This window comes from Acanthisitta chloris, unplaced genomic scaffold, assembly GCF_000695815.1.
Source record: "Acanthisitta chloris isolate BGI_N310 unplaced genomic scaffold, ASM69581v1 scaffold4911, whole genome shotgun sequence".
NCBI lineage: Eukaryota > Metazoa > Chordata > Aves > Passeriformes > Acanthisittidae > Acanthisitta > Acanthisitta chloris.
In genome coordinates, this window is record NW_008656371.1 from 32,510 (window position 1) to 58,263 (window position 25,754).

Here is a 25,754-nt window from a genome sequence, read left to right on the forward strand (position 1 = left end):
CAAATGTCCAAATCATGATGAGCAACTCATTTCTACTCTTATAAAACTTTGGAACCGCTTATATTTCGTACCACCACAGCAGGGTGTAAATCAAAAGCCAGAGAAAAACAAGAGGCAGCCCAAGCCAGTGAGGTATGGTGTCATAAATGGGTGGATGTATGGTCTCCCAGCCCCAGCAACTGCCTCTCTCCTGTAGCATTCCAGCAGCAAATATACGAGGAAGGATCCTAAGGAAACGTATCTTTGGAGGTTTTTCATAGAGTTTGGCTTTCAGGCCCAGAAACAAAATGTTTGGCCATGCATTAGGCACAGAATGCAAGAGAACAAGCTGAGATGATATGGAAACAGTTTCCTCAGGTTGTATTCACAATTCTGAGTTGCAAGGGGGGGAAAGGGAAATCATTGCTTGGTGAAAGCAAAGGTATAACTGTGGGAAGCTGAGTATAGCTAATGCTCTGCTTCTAAAAGGAAGAAGTCCCCCTCTTCCCTCTCACTTACACAGCTCTTCTTCCTTCTGCCTCTGGCTACACAGTCTATCTGCCTCCCTTCTGAGGGCTCTGTCAGGCACTGAACTTCTCCATAAGGCAATTTTATTCATCATCACTGTAGACAAGTATCCGTCTTGCTGTGTCTGTTCCTTGCTGCCTGACTAGGTGGAGCTGACATAGGTGCCAAATGATGAGCAGATTGGCCCAAAGCAAGCAGTGGGAGAATGTAGGAGACTGGAGGAACAGAGGGGACAGGAACATTCTTCCTTCAGGCCAGCTGAGCCTGTAGGACAAGCTCATTTCCTAGGAAACACATCTTCGCTGTATTGCTACCTGGCTGGCCTACCCAGATTAAACTGAAACCCTTTTGACAAAGATCCCCATCCTCTTTTAATTGAAACAGGCTGCTCTGTGAGCTAAAAAAAACACCCAGGAACATCCCATACCTGTCAGAAGAAACCACCCTTCCTAAGGCATGATTATAACCAATTAAAGAGAGTTAACTAATTTAACAGCAGTTTCAAATATTACACTACCTACTAGTGGAAAGCATTCCTCAGTCAAACCATTCATTGACCCTGCCTGGTTCCAGATTATACAATTTAATAATAATATTAGTCCCAGGGAAAATTGCTCAATTAAAGAACCAGCAAAACCTTACTGTATCTTACTATATAGCAGTAAACCGCAAAATCCACAGTAAAAAGTTTTAAAAAAAAAAGGTTAGCAAAATATTCACTCATTTCAGTGTTTAATTGACAAGTGCAAACATAAGGTTCTCATTTTGCAGGATGTGTGTATCATTCCATGAAAATCAAGTCACACATGTGGGCAACAAGCAGTAAAAAGGCAGCACTGAGTGCCAACATTGTGCTGTGAGTTTGAAACTAGTGAAGGGAAAAAAACCAACTCAGATAAAATACTAAATTGGGATTCCATATACCTCCACGGTGCTGCAGATCCTGCCCCTGCCTAAGAGTTATCCTTGCAAATACTCCTCTAGGAGTGCTTTTTCCTGTCTACACATTATCATGCAATGGACACACCCATTGTTCCTTTTGGCCAGTCCTCAGCGCTGAAAGCTTTGCACAAGAGCACTGCTGTTAGTATGCACATACAGCATTTCACCAGCTGAGTTATTTGGCTAAATACTCATAAATAACGTGGCTTACCTGAATCTTTGCTAGACTAGTACTAGTTTCTTTTCACATGAGAGTGAGAGTCATGTTTTCATATCCTCTTTTCTTTATTTTTAGATGGGAGAAGGTAAATCTACCACACGCAACTTCAAGAGCCGAAATAATCTGGGTAGGTCCTAAGGCATCTAGGACACAGGGAGGGGTTCCTAAGCTATGATATTGTGACACAAGCTGTTTGCCCTATAGAAATGCCATACACATACATCCTCAAAATGGACCTTGTGGACCAGATGGGGTACATAAGCCTCAGGCACTGGTAGCTACAATGCTTTCCTGAAGAAATGGATTTTCTGTGTTAAAGGCTAAGTCATCTAAAGTCAACCATTTTAAGGTTATACATCAAGGTTACTGAACTATCCATGAATTACATGCATATTTCATTTTAACTTGCTGCCAGTTTATAATGCACTCCCTTTGGATTTTTATCAGGAGGAAATAAATTAGGAAAATATTCATTTTTCCAGAGCAGACAGGTCTTGGAACTTCTCCCACAGCAAATTTCAAGGAATGTAGTACTCTCTTCAACACCTTACAATCTTTTTTCAGTGTTGAAATGCTTAGCTTTTGGCAAGCTTAGCTACCCTTGTGCAAAGACAAGAATTTCAGCTTGATCTTAGCTCAGAGCTATTCTATTCTGTTTCTCCTTTTCGTTTTTTCACCTCAATTCTTGTTGCAGGTCATAACGAAGCCAGTTTTTAATAAACACAAGAATGTTGCAGCTTGAAGCAGACCAAAACAGGGCAAATGTTCAAGCTGTCAAGGAAATGCTCACTGACATCTTAAAATGTCTGTTGCTTTGAAATGCCCCACACAAAACAGGAAATTCCACTTTGGCTCTCCTCCTTCTACAAGAAAACCACTCTGGCTTCCTGTTAACAGAAAGACATGTCTCATATAAATTAAGTAAGCCCAGGCCCTCATTGCAATTGGTTACTTTTGTATGACTAAACAACCAAAACAGCAAAAAAGAAGCCCAAACCCCAACCACAAGACATGGAGTTCCTCACATAGAAGTATGCTTACATGGACTCCCTTGCTACTTGAAGAGTTAAAAAAATACAGGTTTTCATATTAAATCTGTAATAGACATGTAAGCTTACAGGCTCACACAGTAGACACAGCATGCTCATAATTTTTCCAAGTTATAAATATTAAATTCTGAATTTCTACATAGTTTTAAATAAAATACCATCTTTTATCTTCCCCTCCCCTCCTTGGCTGTCCCAAAACAGCCTTTTCTCTCAATATGAAAGATTTCTTCAAAATGAAAATTTGCAAAAAATTTAAAGGAACACATTATTTATTCCTGTTTATTCCTGTTTCAAGTGAAATCCCAGTATTGATTAAATCATCAGAACTAGATGCAGAAATGATTCACAATCCCCACATGAAACCTCTCCCATCATAGGAAAGTAAATGTGATCCCACCTTATTCTGGTAACTCATGAGATCTACATCACCAAAATGGAGAGATTCAATTTCCAGAAAAGCTACCAGAGACAGGCTGCAAATACAGCTGAAACCAGATATTGTTAGAAATTCCAAAATCTGCATTGCTGGATTTACTGCACCAATACCAAAAGGCTTTACTGACAGAGATATCTCACAGATCCATGCACACACACCTTCTCCCAAAAAAAAGTGTATAAATAAAGTTCCATGGCAGACAGTTAAAGACTTCTGGGCATTCACACACGAGGGATGCACAGCTCCCTATACTACGATTTAATAGTGCAGGCCTTCCAAATCCAGACCAACAGACACCAATTACTCCAAGCATCACTAAGCAGAGCACAGAGTTGCCCAAATTTCTCCTGCTGAGGTGGCTCCCTGCTGCATCCACTAGCTGTAGCTGTTGGCTTGTACACACTTCTATCTCCAATTGTGGCTTTCATGCTGTTGCACAGCTCCTTGTGATGAATACAGCACCAGGCGAAAACTGTCACATTAATTAGCAATGCCAGAAAATTAATCCTGGTTTACTGCAATTTTCACTTCACATTTTCCACACTTTGCATTTGGTTCGGGTCTAAATACTAGCTGAAGAGAATGGAGTTAGACTTCTGGCACAGTACTTGCATAAACCCCGTACATTTGTTTTCTTGAACACAGAAATTTGTTTAAATAATGGGTGGATTTAAGTAACCCCATTCAAGAATTTTCTGTTCTTTTCTAAGAGGCTGATATAACCCATTCTCAGCAGGTCTCCAAAATCTCAGTAGTTCAACAGTAAGTATCTACTGACCATCTGAAAGAGAGTTATTTAGAAGCTAATTTAGGCTACATAATCTGTCCGAACCAATAGGAGAGTTTGGGCAGTCCAAGGACATTTGTGTGTCCCTATATTTGGGAAAACTGTCTTGTATATGTTTATATAAGCACAGTGGGGAAAAAGCAACATAGCATGTGCAAGCCACAAAGTGCTTTCTTTCTTATACTGCAAATAAACTTCAGTAAAAGGAATTGACTAGGACTTTGCTCAGAACTGCAAGGCACTGACTCATTTGGCCCAATTCAACAAGGCCACTTAAGCACATGCTTGTTTTTAAGATCTAAGTGAAGATGATTTTGAAGAAAAATGGTGTTTACACATTTGGATCATGAGAAACTTGTGCGTGTGATTGTACATGCAATTTGACCCCAAATATTTATCAATTACGTAGCACCAGGTAGTTAAAAATGAGATGGGCCGAGTAGATTAATCGCTACACTCCTAATCTGCAATGTGCTTTCAGCAGTTAACTGACATCATGTCAATTCAAATGGTGAAAGATTTTTAAAAAAATAAAACCCAAACAAAAACCAGCAACAACAAAAAAAAAAAAATCCAAAACAAACCAAAAAACCAATAAACTTAAAATGGGCTCCATTTTTAAGATACAATTACTCTAAATCAAATTTCACCAGGTGTTAAACTTGCTTAATGTTTGTCAACTTCTAGTTAGAATTAGTGAAGTTATGAAATCACCACTCATATGACAATTTCCTGAAAACTATAGTTTCTTTAACCATCCAAGGGTTTGTATCTGCTTCCCCATTTGTCATTGTCACCTACTTCCAGGTCTCAGCAAACATTAGTTCACCACAAGCAGATCAATCCCAATTATTAAGTCCTGACCCAATATAAGTCCTTACCCTTAAACTCAAAAAGCATTTGACACCTGGGTTAGCGATGCTATACCAAGCTTAGGCCTGCTTCTGCTTTTGCCCGGACCCCATTTCTCTGACCATCTTCCATTAAAGCTGGTATCAAAGGAGCCTACAACCATCCTTCAGTTTCCCCTTTCTTATTGCTTGGTGTCTACTCCTCAGTTCTCACACTCAACACAACCTTAGCTGCCTTTTTTTGATGCATTGAGACATAATTCCATATCTCTATTTTAAAAGAAAAGCTGCTGAGTATTAAAAATGCAGTATCAACACTTGAACTAATCACTACACAGATGGAAAAGATTTCATATGTTCCCACTAATACTATTAATTTTTGTTTTCTCGGTCAGTCTTTGATAAAACATATAATGTATAAAAGACAGGTGAAGATGCTGCACCTCTGCAGTGTATCTTTCTTTAAAAGATAAACTGTTGAAAACTAATGACAAAGGATATCTTTCTAAAATAGCCATCAGAAGTGCAGATTGCCACAGTTTCTGTGGTGGTACTAATTTAAGAATGGTGAGCTAATTCTTGCTTTTAAAATTCAGCACTCTGAAAAGTTGTTCATACTTGTACAGAAGATGGGAAGACAAAAAACCCAAACCTTGTACTGTGGGCAATGAAGCCAAAAAGTTACAATCCTGCAGCAAAACCTCTTACTTTGTTTTCCCAAAGGAAAATCCTGAAACTTTCTATAAAACTTCATTTCTGGCCCTAAGGTGTACAGATTCTCTTCATCTAAAAATAAAAACTAGAAAAACAGAAGAAAAAGTTATAGCAGATGTCCCAGTGTAGTCTCAGCTGTAGAGCCATTTATGTGATTCATCATGGTACAAAAAACAAAGAGGCATTTGAAGTCAACCTGAAAGCACTCACATCTAGGTGGGTCTGGTCCATGTGTGCCTATTTATATTAGGAAATTCAGCATATATAAATATATAAATAAAACATATATACAGTACATAGTCACATTCATATAAGCCATAAAATGAAATATATTTACAAAGTATTTGCAGCTTTGTTTTACACTTTCAAGTCCACATTAGAAATTCAATTATTTAGCTTCTGTCTTGCGAGCTTGATCACCCTCCTAAGCAGGACTCTGGGATGAACTTGTACCTTATATATTCAAAATTGTCAAAAAGAAGAAAGAAGAAAATAATCTTTCAAGGAATTCTGCCAAGTCCATAAGAAACGTTGAAACTTGTCTCACTGAAGAGTAAATTACATGTTAACAAAAATTTATAGACCTTCTCTTCTTCATGTAGAAAGACAGTACCTTGGTCTGGACCACAAATAAATTTGAAACTCATGAAACATCAGGCAGAGCCCATACTAGGTGCCTGGTGGCTGTCTGTAGTATAAACTCATGCATAATTTCTGTTGTATTTGTCTCAGTTTAAACTGGTAGAGTGGTGAAGTGAATAAATACAGAGACGAAAATGCATACATCAGGTTACCTTAGAAGGTAAAATGGTAGACCAGATCCTGTTGGCATTGGTTTAGCTTCATTTAAAGGTAAGTTACATGATTAAAACAATCCCAAGGATCTCACATTTGTATAGCACATATTACAGAGTTCTGGACTTCCAGAAATTGGACATATATAATTTTCTTCTCCAAAGCCTGAAAAGTCTTTCTTTGCTGCTTCTTTAAACAGCCTTCTTAGGTATGCAGCCCAGGTTCAGGCATGCTTTTATAACTTGGAGGATTTGTCCTTTTGACATGAAATGAGTTTTGCAAGAGCTATTAAAGCTATGAAGAAGGCGTTGTCTTCCTTTTGAAGAACACTTGCAAAAAAAACACCTCAAGATACAGCAGCTTAAAGTGACTGTATGTGAAGACCCCTGGAGAAAAATCTTCCCATGAACCACTGATCAGATAGCACTTTCAGTGACAGGCTGTGGAGTCATCTCTTGCTCCTCACTGTTCTCTGCAGACACATCCCGGACCTCCTGCTGCTGATAAATATCTTGGACCAGCATAATGTTTGTGCTCCTCCACTCTCTGTACTTCATTGCTGTCAACTTTGGGTCCTCTAGCAACTGGTTAATTGTGGCCAGGTCATGTTCCTTACACTAGGAAGAGAACAAGTGGTTATTTCCCACAGAAACTATCAAGCTCATTGTCCATAATAAAACCACTCTGTGAACATTAGACAACCATGTCACAAGGAGATGGCCAATTATACATCCTCCTGGCAGCTTGTTCTCATTTTTAGAGCATAGACAATCAAAGTTAAATATACAGCAAAAATTCCTCCCAGCTGAAGTCAAGATTATGATTTCATCTAGGCATTTTTTATAGAATTCTTAGCAAAACTTCATGAGAGAAAATTCATGTGAAAATTACATATTGTTATGGTGTCTCACAACAGGTTAGTACTTGCATGAAACTAGACACAGCAGCATTTATTTCTGTAATTCACACCAGTTCTAACTTTCTCAAAAAATACTTATTCTATGGCTACATTACAAATGTCTTTTCTCTGGGAGCTTGACTGAACATAATTTTTGATATAATTTGTGCACTGGCAGAAGAGCGGCTAGAGCATGTGGCTGCCAAATACCACCAGCTACTACTAATAAATCTGGTATATACTTTTAGGCAAGAGCAGTTCATGTCATATATTGCAGGCACCCTGGTTCACTTCTAAGATATAAACAGTCCCTGACATAGGGATACTGAGACTCTGTATGTCACAGAATCATAGAATGGTTGAGCTTGGAAGGGATCTCGGGAAGTTATTTGACCCAATCCCCTTCTGCAAGCAGAGCCACTGCAGCGGGACCATGTCCAGATGACTTTTGAATATGTCAACAGCCTCTATGGACAACCTGTGTAGTGCTTGGTCACCCTCACAATAAAAGAGTGTTTCTTGATATTCAGAAGAAACCTCCCGTGTTTCAGTTTGAACGCATCACTTCTGGTCCTGTCACTGGGCACCACTGAAAATAAGCTGGCTCTGTCTTCTTTACACCCTCCTTTCACATATTTATGTTCATTTATGTACTCATATGTTGTGACATAACCAACCACTTTTCCAGCCCTTATTGCCTATCCATGTAGTGGACCACAGGATAGTGAAGCCGTACTTAGCAGCTACAATTTCTTAATGAAGGCACCACACTGCACTAACAAACCTTAACTGCTTTTGTCTGGTTCCATCCCCCCAGTCTGTGTGTGGAAGCAATGGAATAGTTCTAACCATCTTCTACGTCCATGGGTTCATCACACCTGAGGACCCTCTGTGTTGGTGGCTGCCTTGAAAACACTTCCACACATTCATTTCACTTTCTTATACTAGCAATCAGCTGTTTATACATCCATATCCCACTACTACTCTAATGAACTACTCTAATTTCTGTGATGCCTTAGCTGCTTTTTAAAGACAAAAGGTTGTTCAATTGTAGGTTTGCACAGGTCCTACCCTCAAGACCCAGTGCCAGACTTTGTAAGAACATTCCTGTCATTGATGCAGAGGTATGTGCAGTTAGCCTAAGAGAAGAAGAGAAAAGATAAGGAGGCAGAAGTGAAAGAAGAATATTTCCACTGGACAAACTTGATGGCAAAAAGTCATGCCATGGAATTTTTCCTGTAGCACTAAATCTATTTCCCACATTCATTAAGACTGATGCATTTGCACATAACTTCCCTCTCTTCCAAATTATCCAAAGCATGTTTTGTTAATGATATATTGTGGCAGCAACATTAATCTGTTGGTAAAGATGTGGAGTCAAAAGTCCAAAATTAAAATTGCACTAAAGCTTGCATAAATCACTTCCCAAGCTAATAGAGTTTCAATTAAAACAGAGTGCACATGGATCAGAAGCAAAAAAATCCTGATTTTTAAATTTCCAGTAGATTATTTCCGATTATCTTACGTCTCATATTATATGTTAAGAAAATTTACTTTAAAAGGACATAACTCCACTGATGTAAAGAATACGGCACTTTCCCACTGCAGCCATTTGCCTTTCAGGCAGAGTAACGTAAACACTGCTGTGTATAGAACTCTGTTTTTGTCTATGAGAAAGTGTCTGTGCTATATTTGTCTTGTCAATACTCCAGTTTCTTAGTTTGAAGAAATAAAAAAAAGATCAGCACATGCTATACATTATGAACACTCCAAAAATTATTTTTCCATATTAAATACAAGTGTTAGACAAGCCTAATGTTTAAAAAAAAGACTGTTAATCACAACTCATACAATATTCCTGTACTAAATCAATGCATATTTTTCCTCTTGCTCATGTCTGGCAGCAAGGCTTCCATTCAGCTCCATACTAATGAAAGCGATTGCCCCACAAAATACAACTCTATTTTGTACTAACTGGCTCTTAGATTTATTAGGGAGAATCCTACCAGGGAAAACTTCACAAAATGTTTCTGTATTTAGCTTCCTATCCTATAAAACAAGCATAATTCTTAAACTAACTCTGCTATGTGATGGGGTCACTTTATTGCTGATGCAAATAAATACTGCTACAGTCACTACCATATCACTGAAGACTCTGATACTTGAGAAGAGACTTCACCAGATCTCATACAGAGCCAGGAAGAATACCTATATTCCCAGTTACCTTTTCAATTGTATTTTCAGGAATTTTGACACTGGCTGAGGTGCCAAAGCCAAGCCTCCCATTGCAACTAATAATCAAAACAATGATTGCCGTGATAGAAGAAATTTTTAGAATCATAGAATCATAAAATCGTTAAGGTTGGAAATCACCTCTGAGATCATTAAGTCCAACTGTTTTACAAGCATTTCTCCAGCTTACAATGCTTGGAGCCAAATACATGCATGTGGAACAAGATACTGCTGCTAATTCCTGCCTCTAATGCACTCAAATACATACAAAAAGAAACAAGAGAAGCCTCAGGTTTGCATTTATTCTTTCTTCTCCCTACAATATAAATGCTATGGTTAAACCTTCTATTTCTCTCAGTATCATTCAGAAGCAGGCTTTGAAATCCCATGACACTTGATGCTGGCAAGCAAACAGCCTCATAAATCCCCATATTCCAGACAGATTTACTGGCTCTTTCATGGAACATCCCCTGAACCCCTCTACTCCTCCAGTTTGTGATATGTTTCCAACATAAAATCAGGATGCTTTTGTTATTAAAAATATTTTAGTTACAGGAGGTCTTTACAATAGCTTTGGCACATCCTGTACATTCTCTTATAATCACATAAGGAAAACTTTTTTTGGCTCAGGGTCATTTTCATGTCCTTTATCATCAATGTACTTTTTCTGCTCTTCCTTTTTAAGGCTCTCCTGTTTAGTGCATTCAGCTGAGCTTGCAAGTTTTCCAGCTAACTAAGAGAAGCTTGCTTTATTAAATTTTCCAAATGGGCTGGAACTTCTGCAAGAAGAGTCCCTTCTGAACTATTGCCTCCGCTTCCAGTTCAAATTGAACAACAAAACACAGATCAGTATTCAGAATGAAGCAGAAAACAAAAATATTCAAAAACTTAACCAAATTCTCTGGGGCTTTCAGTAAATATGCAATTAGAGTTTGGCTGAAGTCTATGCTGCTTCTTTTTTCAGCCATTCCGTTTCTTTATCTCAGGCATTTCCTTAGCCAGTTCTGCAATCTCACCTTTAATGTGCTGTTCAGCATTCGAATTTTGTGGAGCTTCTCATTAATGGAGGGGTTTTTGCTGCGTTTGATAAATGACTTCCTAAGCTCCTTCTTCGTTGACAGCCGACGATCACCAATGGGAGACAGGCTTGCTTGTTCTAATGACTTGTAAAGTCGCTCCATCTCATCATCATCACATTTTTCCTGCTCTGCAAAGAAAAGAATAAATTGAGTATGACAACATGAATGTGGCAGCAGATAGCAGAAATGTAAAGTTCAGCCATCAGAAAGACTCTTAGCCAAGTCAGAAAGTAATGGTATTAGAGTTAAAACCAAGGGCAATTTTTAGGATAATTTCTAGAGTAATAATGCATATGAGAAAGACATACTTCCAAACTCAAATGTTTTTAAGAATCAGGTAATGTTCCAAACAGATCTGAGCCTGTATTTTCACTAATAGAGTGCTGCTTTAATGCTCTGAATATGTCACAGACTTTGAACAACTGTCAGTAATTCTATGTTTGAATGAAACTAACTTTGATAGCATCTACAACCATTCACCCTTCCTCACACACTGTAGACAGTGAATTAAATTTCTACTTGGCAAGTCACAGGGTAAATTCCATTTGGTGTGCCACTTCATCACCAGATTTTGGCAATTACTGAAAACAGTTTAAAAGAATTGAATGATTAAATGAAACATAGGAACATTTCACAGGCCCCAAGAGAAAGTCTCTAGAAAACAGATTAAAGCAAGTACCCTTGGGACATCTAAGGCCTAGCCCCTGAGTTTCACACATTGCACCAGAGAATTTGCTTGTAGTGCCTCACAACAAAGCCTTGATTATCTCCACCTTAATTATTCTGATGGCTCCCAAGCTGCAGCACCATATTCCATGAGAGAGGCCAGGAAAGGAAGAATGAGTAAGAAGAGCATAAAATAAGATGAAAATTGAAGCAAAGACATTTCTCAGAATAGAACAACTTAAAAATGAACAGACGGGAACTAAAAATGTACCAGGCATGTGCAGGGGCGTTTTAGCAGAAGGCCATTTTCAGCAACAGGCTGCATAACTCACTTCTTACCCTTCAGTCCACACTGCAGACATTTCTACTTCAATGTTTGCTAAAGGAAAATCTGAAAGTTATTGGTGTTTTCAGGTGCTAATGAATCCCTCAAGATACACTGGGATAAAATTTGTTTTTACTTTCCTGAGGGTAGTGGTGGTACTTCTTCTCTACTGCAGTCTTCCATGTGCCTGTTGAACTGGATGGGCACTTCTTTCTTTTAATGAAAAGTTAAACATTGACTTTTCCAAATCACCTTAAGTCAGTAAATACCTTCTGAACAAAAGGAAGAAGCCCTTTTCCTCACTCATGCTGGAGCAAAAAGACTTCTCCAACATGTCATCCCACTTAGGAGGGGGGTCCTTATCTTTCCCATGTTTTATAAAGTAAGGCATCCTCTTATACCCCTGTTCCTTCTAAATATTTAGGTTACAAGAAAGGTTTATGATATGCTACAAATATTTGCCTTCACTGTGTTGCTGGCCTATTCTTCACTACTCTGTGATTATAAAAAGCCTACTGTAACTTGACAAAAACTAAATATAACCTCCAACATTGGTACATTATGGAGGGAGGAAAAGAAGTGTATGTTTAACAAGCTGCAGGAAACAGAAAAAAATGGAAGCGTAAGATATAATACACGGCAGTAGTATTTCCTGAAAGCTGTTGGCTCATGCCATGAGCCTCGTAATTATAACTAATTTCCTGCCTACTTTCTTGGGATGAAGCAGCTGTTTGTTTCATTAGCCAGTCTCTGCACAGGACTGGCTCAACTGTACTGTAGACATCACCCATCAGGACTGGACACAGTAACACTTTGAGGGACAAATTGACTTTTATCAGCTGTCCAAGAAAGAGTATATAACAAGAAAACAAATCGTTTCAATCCTGTCCAGCAACTTTTAAAAGTAGTCAATCCATAATGTCCCTACTTCAGATAATTTTTTAGGCTAACTCATGAGGTTCCTCTGTGTCCTAAAAGGGTTGCAAAGCAGCAAGCATGAGAAAACACCCTCACCCAACACTCTCCTTCCATGCTAAGTACTCTGTTATCTTTCATGCTCTTTTGGGTGTTGGTAAGAAGAACAGTAATACTTGGTACAGAAAAAGATGGACCCAAAGTCAGAAAAGCCCAGCAAAAGGCTCACAGATGATGCACTTGACCAGCAATGTGCACTCAGCTCCTGTAGTCTTTTAAGACCATGATCTAAAATGCCTCTCCTACTTCCTATTTTTCCACCATTCTCGTCCCCTAAAGGATTAATTAGGGTCAGGTAATTTCAGAGGGAAAGGAATGTGCCAGATTCTTCAGATCAGGCGGATAAAGGGAGTGACTGTGAAGCAACTAAACTGAATTTCAGCAAACTGTTGGAAAAACAGAATGAGTCAGGTTGAAAGGGACCACAGTAGATCATCTGGTCCAACTCCTCAGCTCAAGCAGGGTCATCATAGAGCACATTGCATCCAGACAGTTCTTGAATAACTCCAGGGAGAGAGACTCCAGAACCTCTCTGGACAATTGGTTCCAGTGCATGGTCACCTGCACAGAAAATAAGTTTTTCCTTATGTTCAGGTGGACCTTCCTGTGTATCAGTTGCTGCCTGTTTCCTCTTTTCCTATTGCTTGGCACCACTGAGAAAAGCCTGTCTCCATCTTCTTGAATGAAAATGAGGGTGAGTGATACCTACAGGCTGTGTAGAGCGAATTATGAGTTATATAGTACTTTTGTCTCCATCTTTGATAAGTACTGAACTTTTACAACAACCAAAAAATAGCAAAAGAGTATCTTAATATTGTGCTTTTGCCTAGAAGCAGATACTGTTGCATTGGGGCCAGACTGTCTGTTACCTATGTGGAATTTTACCTTCAGTGTTCTGAGTTTCCCTGAGCCAAGCTCAGAAAGCAAAACCCCATGTTTTGCTGGCTTGAAGATGCCCCTGAATCCACTAGATTGATGCTGTAAATCTGAAAGGGGGAGAGGTAATGGAGTAAGGGCAGAGGTATTATGTCTAGCATTCAATTAACAAGCCAATAAAATGACCTGTGATAAGAAAATATATTTCTCCTCACTCACACAGTGGTGCATTACAGTATTTCGTGAGCCTCTTTATGCCTCAAAAGTAAACTAAGAAAGCACTATCTCTAGTTTGCTTGCTTGTTTTTCCCACAAAACATGAGAGAAAATTAAGATTGGATAATAGAAATAAAGCAACATGAGTCAAAGCTTAAGCACAGACTGGATTTTTTCTCCAGATTAAAACATTCTGGCACATTTTCCCAGATCTTGGTATTCCTTTCACCTGGAGTTAGAGGACTGACCTGCAGATGAATAAGTCTCTAACAGAGGCACAGGCATTCACCAGTTCTTTTTTAGGCTGCAGTGATTTGGATTCCTCCCATGAAAGAAACCTGGACTGTCTAAACCATACTACTAAATTGTTACAAAATACTTACTTTCCATCACAAAGTAAAAATATGTGCAAAAAGCACACAATACACAAGCTTCAGGCCCTGGTGTAAAAATGAACGGACTGTCTATGTCAGCCTCACAAAGGTACCACCCCAGGTCTGAGCTTTTTTTCACCTCTGGGGCTTTATAATGATGGATATATTCAGCTGTCAAAAATCTTAATCATGTGGACAGATCAGGCCCCACCAGCACTGCTCTTTCCGGCCAGGTCACACAGCTAACATCAGGCACATTCAAAATCACTTCAGAATAAAATATTGCAAGTTATCTCTTCCACCAGCTACTCTTCAAGCTAAACACTTTCTGTCTCAGGCATGCAAGTTAGGAAACTGAAATGCTACTACAGCACTTCTATATCTCATCCTATTTTAAAGATAAAATACATTCATTTTTTTCCTCTCAGGACCTGCCGAAGGATTAGTGGTAAGGAGCAAACATCCACAGTGAAAGGATATTACACATTGTGTGCATTTATGATTGTGTATATGCCATGGGGGGAACACATGCACTGTGCAGTTTTCCCTTCCCTCGGCAGTACTGACTATAAGTAATTCTGTCAGGCGATGCCACTGGAAGGATTTGTCTGCACCGTGCCCTTCTCTCACAAGCCTCATAGACTTCTTCAGAAAACATCTGGAAAAATTCTTCAGTACTGTTAATCTCTTTTAACTTTGTCAGACTCCACAAGTGAGGAAAGTGGAAAAGAACCAGTGCTGACCTAAGAAAAAGGGAAGTTCTGCACTGAGGTAATTCCACATTCAAAAAAGACCTTCTAGATTGGAGCAGTAGTAGTATTTTAGGCAAGTCACAACTGCTGAGAAATTCTGATTCCAGGGAAGTAAAACACAATTTTGTGGCTTGATACCACTTATTTCTCTCTGAGTAACAGGAGATATCGCAGATGAGAAACTGCCACAGGTTCAACACACCAGCTCTTCACCTCCTCAGTTTTCAGCTTCCACCCTCCTGTCAGCCAATTTGCCACGGGGTGGAGACATTAAGATATTGAGACTCCCCACCTTGGAGCAGCAATACAGGGTTCTGCCTGAAATCTCAACTGTAATGCTCTTTAAGCCTACAAAAGTGAAATTATCCAGAACTTTTCAAAAAGCAGCTCTGAAAAATAAAGCTGATTGTTTCCCAGCAGTAAAGATACAGAAATTGAAAACATTTGGCAGAAACAGCATTTTGCACTGAAAACCACCTCCAACAGAACATATCTAACTAAATCTAAACTGAAATGTAAATATTTGTTCTCCTGTTCTGTAGCTGAGATCTCACAGATCCCCAGTTGTGTATTAATCCCAGGGCAAAAAAAAGTCTGCTTCTTCCTCCTGTCCTTGCTACTCTTATGAACTTCTTGTAGATTTGCCAGCATGTCTGTTTCTGATTCTGCCAAAACTTTTGTTGCCAATGGCACAACACATAGATCCAGGCTGGAGAGCACAGAGGAAAAAAACCATAAACCACTTTTGTCCTTACCTCCATACCCACCCCCTAGCCCTACTCCACAGTGGTAATAGACTTTTCAATAGGAATATGATGTCACCTCAGGGAAATAACATTTCCCACATAACTATAGAACAGAAATAGAGGAAAAATTTGAATAAAGTGAGCATAGCTTAATTAAACTCCTCACTGGCAAATGCAGAACTAAAGGTAGGAGAGACTGGAAGAAAATAACAAGAAAAATATGTTACCAACAACAGTCAGATGCTCTTGTCTATAACAGTATAGTGAACCCAGAGGTGAGGGATGGCATTTTAATAAACTGACTGAACTGGAAACAACACAAATGAGTATCTCTTTTTCAGACAGTTCAGAAAACTGTAACACCATAGTTTTCACTGTAATTTCTAAAGCCTTTTGGATGAGAAACAAAATAATTATTCAAACACAGTTGTTTCTCTCCACAGTTGTTCTCACCATAGGCATACTCCTTGGCTAGTCTCAGCCACAATCTAGCCATTTTCTCTGACTTTCACAGAAGGAACAAAGGGGCCAGAGCACACCAGAGGATCTGTTCTGGCTGTTACTGGCACAGGCAGACTGCAGAGGGGAAGAGGATGTCAGTTCTGACAACAAAAGGAATTGAATGCATCCAGCTCCCGTTTAACCAATTCCTTCCCACAAAACCAACGCAGACTAAATTCAAGTGGTATCTAAAAAGCTATCCAGGTGTTTCAAAATATTGGCACAGACCAGATCTTCTACCAGCTACTGTGAGCTAAGATAAAATAAACCAGAAGTCATAATAAGTAAAATAAGGATTCCTTGCCAAGATGCATTAACTTCATATGATCATAAACCCCTCAGAAAATACAAGGAAGAAGGATGTTATTGCTATAGTAGAAGATTCCTAAATAAATGCAAACACATATTCCTGTTGTCTTACAGTAACCTCTCAGTTCCAGTGGCTTCCTCTTGTTATCGTGTGTTTTGATGATTATGGTGATGGGTCATAGTCAGACACTTTTTCTTCCAGTGGTTGTCAGAAGAAATAGCCATCCTGGAGCAGTCAAGGTCAGCTTTTGGACACAGATCATATAGTCAGATAGTTGTTTGTGTTCTCAACTGTTTCTTGTTCACCTTTCAGTTTCTTTTTGTCACAGGCAGCTTTGATTCCTTTGTCATTGTGCATGTAGCAAGCTGAACACCAAAGTATCAAATATTCCCAAAAAATAAACAGAAGGATAATGTTAACCTCCTTACAAAAGACAAAAATTATAAACTCCCCTTCTTTGTATCTGTATATCACCCTCTGGTATGTAACCTCTCCTCAGCATTTGGTGCTGAGAATTAAGGCTGAGAATGTTCATATTACCACTAAGTGACTGGAAAGGCTATTTAAAATATCCTATGTTACAGTTCCTTGCAGCTAACACAAATGCTCAGCAGAGTTCATTAAATAATTTTTGTTGAAAAAAATAAACCATTTAGTTGAATCCGTAGCTTCTCTTGCAGAGGTTCATCCATTTATCTCTGAAAAACTCTTCTTTCATTTTTTAACTCATCACTAAAGTTTCTTCATTATTTTTGTATTTTTTTCATTATAAGCTCTTCCCACAAAGGCACAGCTTCTCTTTCTTCCTTCTGGGCACCATCTTTTCTCACATTGGATTCCGTTTCTGGCTTTTGAAAAAAAAAATATGCTCTTCAATTCTTGAAAGCTTTCCCCTCAGCTCTAGGCTGTTAACAGCTGCAACCAAAAGTCCTTGTGGGTTTTTACCATGCAGAATGTGGTCAGAAAGCAGAGTGTGTGACAGGGGGTATTTAACCTCACAAGGAGAAGGAGAGAGCATGGACACACCTGTAGATTCTATGGAGAGTGGGATCAAAGACCACGTAGCTGTTCTGATGACTGTACACACAGTGAACACGTGCTTTCAGGATCAATGCTGACACAAGGCAGACATGTCTCCTCCTCAGTGCAGTCTCGTTACTCTGGTACGTGTCAGAAATGCACTACTCAGAAGCACATAGTATGGACTGCACTGAGGAATGCATTCTTGTTTTGCATCAGACAACATGGGTGTTCTTACCAGTTACTGCAAATCATCAGATTTTGCAGGTTTTACCTCATAGTTTGAATTCATCTCACAGTATTTGTGCACATCCTTATCAACTAGCTGGAGTGGGAAATTCTTGGGGGATAAGTCACAGAATGAAAATTGCATCCTTTTTTGATAACTTTCATTTGGAACTGAATTGCTGTTTTACATTAATCCCTTTTTTCTACCTCATTCTCAAATCAAAGTAACTGAACTAATTTCCTTAGGAAATTGCATTTTTTTTTCCAGTGGCCATTGCAGGGGAGGGTCCCACCCACCAACACTCTCCATACCCTCCCCATAATATGCAGACTGATAAAGGAAAAAAAAACTTGTATATGATGTACAGCTTACTTGCTTACCAATGGGTTACGATGCAGACAGTAACTAGTGAGGTTATACAGTTTCCATAGTGACTGTCTCAGTGAAATGATCTATTTCTGGAATTCTATCAGCAATCACCGACAGGGTTAGGATGGAAGTGTTCTGTGATCAGGGTTGCCCATCAGCTAAGCAGTGAGCTACAGAAGAATTCAGTTCCCCAGGAATAATCTTAGGAAAATTAAACCACCTTGCAAACAGCAGGTATGTATCAAAATGTGCTTTGATTTATGCTTTAATCACATTTTTATTGGTTAGTACTATTGAGAGTATCAAACTATGCTTTAAATGGTTTTGAATGTGTCATGCTAATTCTATGGTCATCCATAAAAGTATTTGCCACATGTACAGTCACAATGAAAAACATTAACCTACGCATTATTGCAGGATTGCTGACAATACCAGAGTAACATATTATAAGCAAAAGTTTAGATTTCTGAAGAGCAACCACTGAATCTTGCTCAATAGGATCTATAAGCTACTATGCCAAACATGACTTACATTCCAACAATACACCTGAATCTCCGTAATGATGTTTTCCAAAGGAATTACTTAGTCAAATTTAACCCAGAAGGTAAAATTCCCAAAAACAATGCATTTACTGTGTCTTGGGACATTTTCATTAGTAACCCCATTTCTGCCAGTTGCAGCCTTTTCACAACTTGCAAAGCCAGTTTTGGGAATTAGGTTTCACAGTAACTCTCTGAAAGTACAAGTCTTTTCCACCACATAGAAATTGCACACGTGTTCACTCTGGGTTTTACTTCTGATCTTCATTGCTACAGAAGTTTCTAGCAGAGCTGCCTAGAAGATGAATAATGAAGCTAAGCACAAAACACTCTGAATTCATTTTGACTTTTGCTAAAAACTGTATTTTGATCAATTTCCCTTTTTATTGCTTTGTTTCTGGTTTGGTTTGGTTTGATTTAGTGTTTTGTAAAATCAGAAAAACATATGACAACATAAAGTGGTGCTAACTGCTGATATTTGTAAAACAATAGGGAGACTGACAATGCCTAACTGGCCTTATACTATCATTTTTCAATCAGTGTCAAGTTCACCTAGAGAAATACCCTGAGTTCCCAACAAGTCCAGTGCTGTTTTTTCCACCTTTGCATTAGCTTCAACCTAAGCTTTTAGGTGCATCTTTGTTTGGAACTGTGCTGAGACAACCCTGCTTCTTCAGCAACAAGGTACTCACTTCAAATCTTTACAAGAATTTGGAATCATGGGTAGACCTGATGCACGAGAACCTTTTTGCTCCCCTGTGTATTACCTCTCTAGGCAGCACGCTGAGTATTTTCTCATCACTGCATAATCATATGCCAGGAACACCTTCAGCTGCTTTTAACGTAGAGAGAAGCTTTGCTCAAAAGGCAGGAGATGTTGCCTCATCACACAGGAGAGTTATGAACAGTAATAATGACCAAATTCTGGAACTATGCCAACTTTTAAATTTAGCAGATATTTCAGTAAGAGGATATTTTTGCAGATACCTATTTTCTTAAACAAAATCTGGTCTTAATGGACCTTCTGATTCAGGACTGCAGTTGTTTTCTCTTGATTACAATGATGCTTACTGAAACAAATGGGGAATATACACTTCAGGTAAATGCAACTGCATTTATTTTTTAAATTGGATTGACCTAACCCCATGTTCACCACTTCCTACATATTCCATTTTGCTTAGGATGTCCTTTCTATGGCACACTTTCTTAAAATTTTTATTCAATCCTAACTAATAAAAGACATCTGCATTGAAATAGAGACAATCAAATTACGTCTATGTTAGAATTATATACAGAGGCTATGGAGTAACATACAGGTAAAATTTGAGAAAAGTTGTAAAGGTACCTACTAACTAGATACTAGGTTATGCATTTAATGTGTAATGAACTAAATCATGTGTGACTGGAAAAATCCTCAGTGAAGAACATAAAGGAAGGAAGGGGAAAGGAAGTGGAGGAAAGCCCTGAACTGCCATATTGTATGGCTCTGCAGCAAAAATCTCCTCTCATTAGCTCACCTTTGGCTAGTGATTGTTGTCCTGGTGCATCTGGTACAGCTAGACAATGTGTATCTGGACTTAAGTAAGAGTTTTGGGATCCACCATTGAATTGGGAAAGCCGTCCTTCCTCGTTTTCTGGTGCTTCTCCACAGATTACTTCTGGTGGCTCATCAGAGTGAATGTGTACACAGAAAGTTAAAGGCTGATCACCCTCTTCTGTGGCAGAGCTGTTAACTAGGTCAAGCCAGGACTGCCTCTCAGAATAAACCACTTTCGATGTCAAGGAAGATGATGACTCTTGGGAGTTGAAAGTGCTTTCAGGAGAAGAGAGAGAACAAGATGCTTCACTTGACAGAGTTGAGGTGAAAGATGACTTCTGATAATCCTGCTTTCCAGAAACAAATGGGGGGGGGAGGAAAATAGAAAAATTATTTCCAAGTTATTCCTGTTCAACACATTATAGATATGCAGATGCAGATGACAAAAAAAAAAGGTGAAATCTGATTAATTATCCATCCGAAGAAACCTGAGGTATGGCAGCCAATCCCCTCCAAGCAGTAACTTCAGAAACTAAGCCACAGGGAAGACAGAGGCAAAAGAGATACAAACCTGACAATGCCTAGAAACAAAAGACCAAGGGAAAATACTGTATTGAATGTAGCCTTCCATGCTAGGTCTCACACTCACCTTCCCTCTTTACTTTGATTTCACTTTAAAGGCCTAATCAAGAGTGCAGGAGAGAAACTCCTAATTACCCACTGAACATGAAGTTGTCTTGAAGCATTCAACAATTCCACCGATGCCATAACCACAGATAGACAGAAATGAGTCCAGGCACTGAAGTACCCTGAACTTTTCAGCACACATTTACCTGGTCCACCCAAGGCAAGAAGGCTGATAGATAATATGATGGTAAGTTAATGGTGGAAAGGAAAAACAGACAGAGGATAGGAAATAGGGAATGGTGCAAGAATTGTGCTGCTCATTCACCTTCTGAAATTCATTCTTCAGTACATAAATCTGGAAAGGGATCCAAACTTCACTAAAAACACATCAGAAATCATTAAGTTATCCTAAGGAAGGCCCTCAACAGAAACACATAAAACTAGAAGTCTGTTGTGAAGCAAATTCTCATGAATACTGTAGTAGCAGACAGCTCTAAATTCTCATACAAGGCACGTGATCACCCGATTGGTGTGATAATAGTGGATTAAACAATTATAAAGTGAAATAAAGAATGTGGAAACAGAGTAAAAGATGATAGGCTTGTATCACCCAGAACATGGACCTTGGCCTGGTCCATTGCCTGACCAATACAAGGAAGCAAAACCAGGTACCACACATATTGTAATAGTTTTGTTTGTTAAAGTGTATAAAAGCTGGACCCCAGTCATAGAGACTTTGGAGACCTCACCTACGAGTGGATGCACTGCGTAGGATTTTGCAATGGCTGGGAGGGATTCTCCAAATCCTCTCTGCAACCAGGGCTCCCCAGGAACTGTGAATCTGCATGATGGTAAAGTATTAAGGCAAATGGTGATGTATCTTTCTTAATCACTATTATTAATTCTTTGTAATAATGATCAGGTGCATTGCCTCGTTGATTCACTTTGCTTAATCTTTTGCTACCTTAAACAAATGATTAAGTGTATTACCTTGCTTAGGCTGCTTTGACAATACAGTAAGCTTATTTTTGTATTGTTCATGTATTTTGCACAGACCCCACCCACTCAGGAAAACATCTAGCAGCCATTATTATTAGCTAGGAGTAGAATGAGAGAGAATGTGATAGATGCATAGTTCTATGTAAAGAAAGGTTGAGAGAAAGAACAATATTTTGAAAGGCATTTAGCTTCCCGGTCAAGTGATTAGGTGCCCAGGTCTTTGTCTACACTAGGAGTTTACAAGGATTGAGTTCTACTACTATCGGGTCACCAAAAGCAACTCACACATGAAGAACTAGCACTAGTTTGCTTCTCAGCTACCAAACACCACCAAAGGGATTAGCCAAGAGAGTCAAATTCACAAGTGATACATACACAAACACACAAATATACATGCAAATATTTAGAATAGAATCAATTAATAAGGATAAATAATTTAACAGAAGAGAAGGAAAGCAAATCAGAAATTGTGATGAAATCATCATGATATGTAAGCCAGATATTTTGCTACTGCAGAAATGTATTTCTTCTGCAAATCATCTGCTACTGGCCAATGCCAGTAGCAGAGTACTAGACTTGTGATACCCACAATTCTGGAAAGCTTATGTTCTCAGTATATATGTAGAATAGATGTGTGTAAATATTAAAACAGATGATAAGTAGACTGAAAGTATTGAAAATTGCTGAGAAGGTGTTACTAAGGAAACCTGGACAAACTGCAAACACAATAAAAGGAGTAGCCTGGAATACCTATTTATAATCTGGTAAAACTAGAACTAAGATTTATTCAAATAAACTAAACCAAGAGTGACAATTTTTATAAATATGATGTATAAACTTCTGCAATGCAGTGTTGTATACTGTAGTGTACACTACTTCCTTTTTACATTAAAAGCAGCAAAGCAGATATGCTTCTAATACAGCTGTATCATGTAACTACTAATCAATTCAGATGTTGAGGAAGGTCAATATCAGATAGTGAGTGCCATTTGTTTATAGCATTTTGTTCACCTCTGTAAAATTTCAAAGCCATTCTTCCAAGACTGTCCCAATCATTGCAGAATCAGACTTAGTTTTTAAAATGGAAAATTCCACATATGCATCCCAAAGCAAAGGACAAGGAGATGCTGTCATAAACTACATTTATGAGTGGTAAAAGCACCCTCGGGAACACAGGTGATCTGAAGTATTTCATCTAAGAGCACCTATCACAAAGACAAATAGTTGATGCGTTTGTAAAGTCAAGCAGAACTATGGAACAGTAAAAGCTCTGGCTCACGTGGTGCAGATGGTCTAATTTAAATTGTTCAAAGCCAGGAAAGGAAGATGTTAGATCGCACCTCTATTTTTCTGGAATTTGTCCATCGGAAAAAAAAAAGTGTTATCTAAATGAAAACTATGCTGCGCTGAGTGGAATATATTTTTGTTTTCATTTTCACTGTGTGTTAAATATAAATGTGGGTGAGAATAAAGATGACTGCCAGAAGGTGTTTCTTTTTCTCTGCATATGTGCTGTGTTTTGTTTTTTCTTTGGCACGACAAATGTTTACCTAACTTATTCAAGTGGTCCCTTTGGAAATTTTGCAATCATCCATATAATAATAAATCTCCACTTGGGGATATTTTAAAAAGCAGATCACAAGGATTCCACTGGAAATCAACGAGTCTCTAGACATATTTTAGAGAAAAATTGGGGCCATGAAACACCTCAACTGCTTCTTGGGGACTAATGCAACCTATTGGGTCAACATATCTGCTGATTTTTGAACTGTAAATCCATCTGCACATGGACAAATTAATGCCTGTGGTCAGTTTAAGTTTTGTCCTACAGATGTTAAAACATACTTGTTCCTCACTTGCTCTGTTCTTCCACAGTACCCAAAAGCATGCATAAACATGGAAAGCTCATGATCACTAATTTTGTCTTTTTCAAGTTTCAAAACGGTTTAGGTCAGCAGAGAACAGAACAGCAAGTATAAACTTGGTGCCAGAAGTACAGCAAAATGTTTGCTGCTCTAAAATGTAACAGAGCCTGCATCTAGGTGTCTATGAGTTTCCACACCAATAGTTTTCCGTTTGGAGTTGATGTCAAGAAGCTTAAGACAGCATTTATTTTATTTTCCAAAATGTCCATAGCTCCTCATTCCTATTTTGCAAAATCCCTTTGCACTCAGGAGGAAGACGTGCAGGGTTATTTAAAAAATAAAGAAAAAACACCCATAAAAATAATAAAAATCGATTAACTCCAGTCAATGCCTGTGGCATTCTTGATGCTGGGCTGAGTTTCCAGGATGACTGTCACTTCCAGCAGCAATTTGAGAAGACTGAAGCAGGCCTTCCAAAATTGGTGTACCCACAGAGTATCAACCCAAATCCACCACGTTTGGGACCTCGAAGCTTTGTTCAAGAACTCTGCAACAAATAAGCAGGCAGCAAGCAATGTTTAAGCAGCCTTCCCTGAGACAATCACGGGCTCCACTCCTAGAACTGACTTTCCAGTAGAAGCATTGGTACCTAACTGTTCCTACTCACCGTGTAAGCAAGCTGAGCACAGGGCAGACCCATGGCAACTGGAGTTTATTCCAGTGGCCAGTTCTGGACGAAAAGATGATAGCTTTGCTCAGGAGATGCTAACATTTGTCGGTGGGGGAAGGGATTGAAGTTCACATAAGAAGAAGGGAAATCAGCAGAGAAAGATAAAGACTGGAGGGAAGAAAACCTTTAAGGAAAAGTCTGAGAATGCAGGACCCCTCAAGCATCTGCACCACTGCCTGCCTTTCCTGTATCCCCTAAGATGTGGAGGCCAGAACTCAATAGGAGCATAGGGAAGGAGACAACTGGAGATCACATGTGCAGCAACAGACCAACAAGCAGCAGGAAGCCAGAAAAACAGAAAACTAAAAATCAGCACCTGTTTAAAACTCCATCTGGAAAAATGCAGGCATTCACTCAGAGGTGAGCAGATGAAAAAGACATCTACGGCCTCTTAAAGGCAATCCACTGAGGTATAAAATTCAAGATGCTTCGTCATTGACCCTCAGCCCAGAATAACTGTTGGAGACGTATTGCCAAAGTTCCTATTTTCTCTGATATTTATAGCCACTTGGCCACATTTACCTTCTAGTTAGTTAATACATGCAATAAAGAATCACATTCTACACAGTAGTGAACACCACGTGGCCCCCAAGTTCCAGGTGGATTGTTTTACAGTGATAAATGTTACATAACTGTTTCAGGAGAGGAAGTGAAGACTGACTTATCTGACTGAAACTGAGGGGGGCAAGCGGGTGACAGTGTGACATACACTCCCAGCTTTATGTGAGCTCATTAAAGATTGCCAGACAGGCAACCGTGTGCATGACATTTCCTTTTATTAATGCCTGTGATCACACAAGCTTCTCTAGCTCATCTGTATATTTCAGATTTGCTCCTGCTTTGCTGCCTCTGTGCCTACCCCAGCTACTAGATGTCATTTCAACATGCCACGTAGGAACCTGTACCACACCACTGAGGCAGCAGACAATTCCCTTCCATGAGGTGCAATGAGATAATTTACTAAGTGTATTACTGCATACCTCTCAACTCATACTTCCAGCTAGTGAAGGGAAAGGCTTGAACTCAGGATTCCTTATTTCAGCAGCATTAGCACCTCAAACCAGATTACTCATTTCAAAACATAATTAAGTAAATCTCACATTCTAAAGCACATGCGAGAGAGATGAGATCACTAGGAAAAGCAATGATATAGAAACAAGATTAATAGGGCAATAAGTGGCTAATAATTAGGCAAGTCAATTTGATTAGACACATGAGGGTGCACAGTGCTTATTCTAATTTATGAAATGAAGTGAGACAGGAAGGAATATTCTGGACAAATATGTTACAGTTAGAGAGAAAAATAGCATACATTTTGGAAGGGTGCCAGTTTTCTTTCTTCATAGTCTATTTTTCTGAGGTAGAGGAAAAGAACAGATTTTATCGGTATAAGAAGAGGCCTCTTTCACGTCACTTCACTGCCACAAAAGCAGCTTCAAATTCAGCAGTCTTAAAAAGAGTGCACTCAAATAAATAGATACAAAGCTATTGGGTGATGCCACCAGGGCCACAAAAAGAAAAATGTTTCATGACAGATTTTAAAAAATAGAGCTAATACTATGAAAAACTAGGATACAGCAGTGTGTTA

At 38.9% G+C, this 25,754-nt stretch overlaps 1 protein-coding gene across 1 annotated transcript in view; it reads right to left on the minus strand.

Annotated features, from left to right (window-relative positions):
- Positions 1 to 6,717: 6,717 nt before the first annotated feature.
- The window catches only part of CNKSR3 (CNKSR family member 3), a gene marked incomplete at its 5' end in the record, with an annotated part of 108,671 nt that continues 89,634 nt past the window's right edge, over positions 6,718 to 25,754 (minus strand). Inside the window, 3 exons of the mRNA XM_009084289.1 lie at positions 6,718 to 6,918; positions 10,448 to 10,638; positions 19,926 to 20,292. Of these exons, the coding sequence (XP_009082537.1) occupies positions 6,718 to 6,918; positions 10,448 to 10,638; positions 19,926 to 20,292 (759 nt within the window). The remainder of the gene's footprint in view (positions 6,919 to 10,447; positions 10,639 to 19,925; positions 20,293 to 25,754) is intronic.